Source organism: Aplysia californica, unplaced genomic scaffold, assembly GCF_000002075.1.
Source record: "Aplysia californica isolate F4 #8 unplaced genomic scaffold, AplCal3.0 scaffold01165, whole genome shotgun sequence".
Classification (NCBI taxonomy): Eukaryota; Metazoa; Mollusca; class Gastropoda; order Aplysiida; family Aplysiidae; genus Aplysia; species Aplysia californica.
The window spans coordinates 76202-77737 of NW_004798435.1; the positions used below are offsets into that span (position 1 = coordinate 76202).

Genomic DNA, 1536 nt, shown 5'->3' on the forward strand with positions numbered 1-1536 from the left:
ATCCATCCATCCATCCATCCATCCATCCATCCATCCATCCATTTATCCACCCAACCATCCATCCATCCATCCATCCATCCATCTATCCATCCATGCCACCATCTACCCACCTACCCATCCTCCACGAACTGATGGACCTATTTGTGGGGGCTCTCATGGCCTAGAGGTTAAGGTGTTCGCCTCTCAATCAAAGGTCCCAGGTTTGAATCTGGGTAGTGACGGAAACATTTTCTTCTCTAAAATTGTCTCTGTTCACCTCATTTTCTGCTCTCTAGCAATGTTCTGTCGTCTGCTTTCGTCTCCACTTTTTGCCCCCACCCCCTCACCAACTTTGCTCCCTCCTCTGGGCTCCTGACTCTTTCTGCAGCCTTTCTACTGCTACTCCTTGGCTCCTCCTTACTGCTGTCTTTCAGCCGCACCCCTGATCTTCTGGTAGGAAAGATCTACACCTAGCCTTCTCGGACAAGGGCAAAAAATCTCGGAGGTCCCGTGTGCAAGTTGCTCACGTTAAAGATACCTTGGCGGTCCAAAATCGATAAGAGTAGGCCTCGGCCGCCACCCGGGCAATATTTAAAATTTCCTACCTACTGAAAATGTTTAATGTGTCCCGCGCGCTCATAATACGACCTTATGCAGTTGCAAGCGCCGTAAAACACTTATGAAAAAAAGGACCTATCTGTCTATCTGCATGTATCTTACCGCCATATCCTGAGGCGCAGGCAAAGATGACCCAGCTGACAGCCAGGCCCCAGGCACAACCACGTAGAGCGTTGTAGAGAGCGGCCACGTCATTGGTCAGTGGGTGTCCAGCCGCCTGGTCAGACAGGCCATACAGGACGCTCAGGCCCAGCACACCCGCCCACAGCCAGCCACAGATTACCCACAGCTGGAACAACAACAACAACAACAACAACAACAACACAAATAATAACAATAATAATCTATATCTATATCGATATATCACTGCAAAGAGAAACAACAACACAAATAATAACAATAATAATCTATATCTGTCTCTCCCTACATATATCACATGAAAGAGAAATGTAGATATCACCTTGAACAAATTTACTAAGAAATATGCTGAGCCAGTAGTCCCACCTTCAAAGAGTATTGCCAGAGGCAGAGGAAGTGCAGGAAAATGTTCGACATCAATTTTTCCATTTTGGCAACACATGTCCCTGGCTTCTGCTTTAAATTTTATCCCATGACAATGCTGGCTTGGAAAGTGGAGCCCCCCAATGTACGTCTCCTGTTTAAGATTGTCTACACTGCCCTGCATACAGCTGGGCCTGGGCCTAACAGTTCCAGTTCTTGTTGTGTTTTTATTTTCCTTATTTTCTATTCCTGCAGTATAAGTAGATCTATCTGTTGCCAGGGCACAGCGACGTATCTGCACTTATATCATTTTGAGTTACGTCGTGCTGCCATTGGAAATATGGGCCTGGCCCTTCTGTTACGTCTGTTTGCCACAGTGAAATCTCCTATTTGTAGTGCAGATACGTCTGTTTGCCATAGTGAAATCTCCTATTTGTG

The 1536-nt window shown here is 46.4% G+C and overlaps 1 protein-coding gene across 1 annotated transcript in view; it reads right to left on the reverse strand.

Moving 5' to 3' along the window:
• Window positions 1-1536, reverse strand: part of LOC101856705 — a 9140-nt gene that overhangs the window by 3129 nt on the left and 4475 nt on the right. Inside the window, exons 4-5 of the mRNA XM_035973367.1 lie at window positions 700-886; window positions 115-128 (exon numbers count right to left, since the gene is read on the reverse strand). Of these exons, the coding sequence (XP_035829260.1) occupies window positions 115-128; window positions 700-886 (201 nt within the window). The remainder of the gene's footprint in view (window positions 1-114; window positions 129-699; window positions 887-1536) is intronic.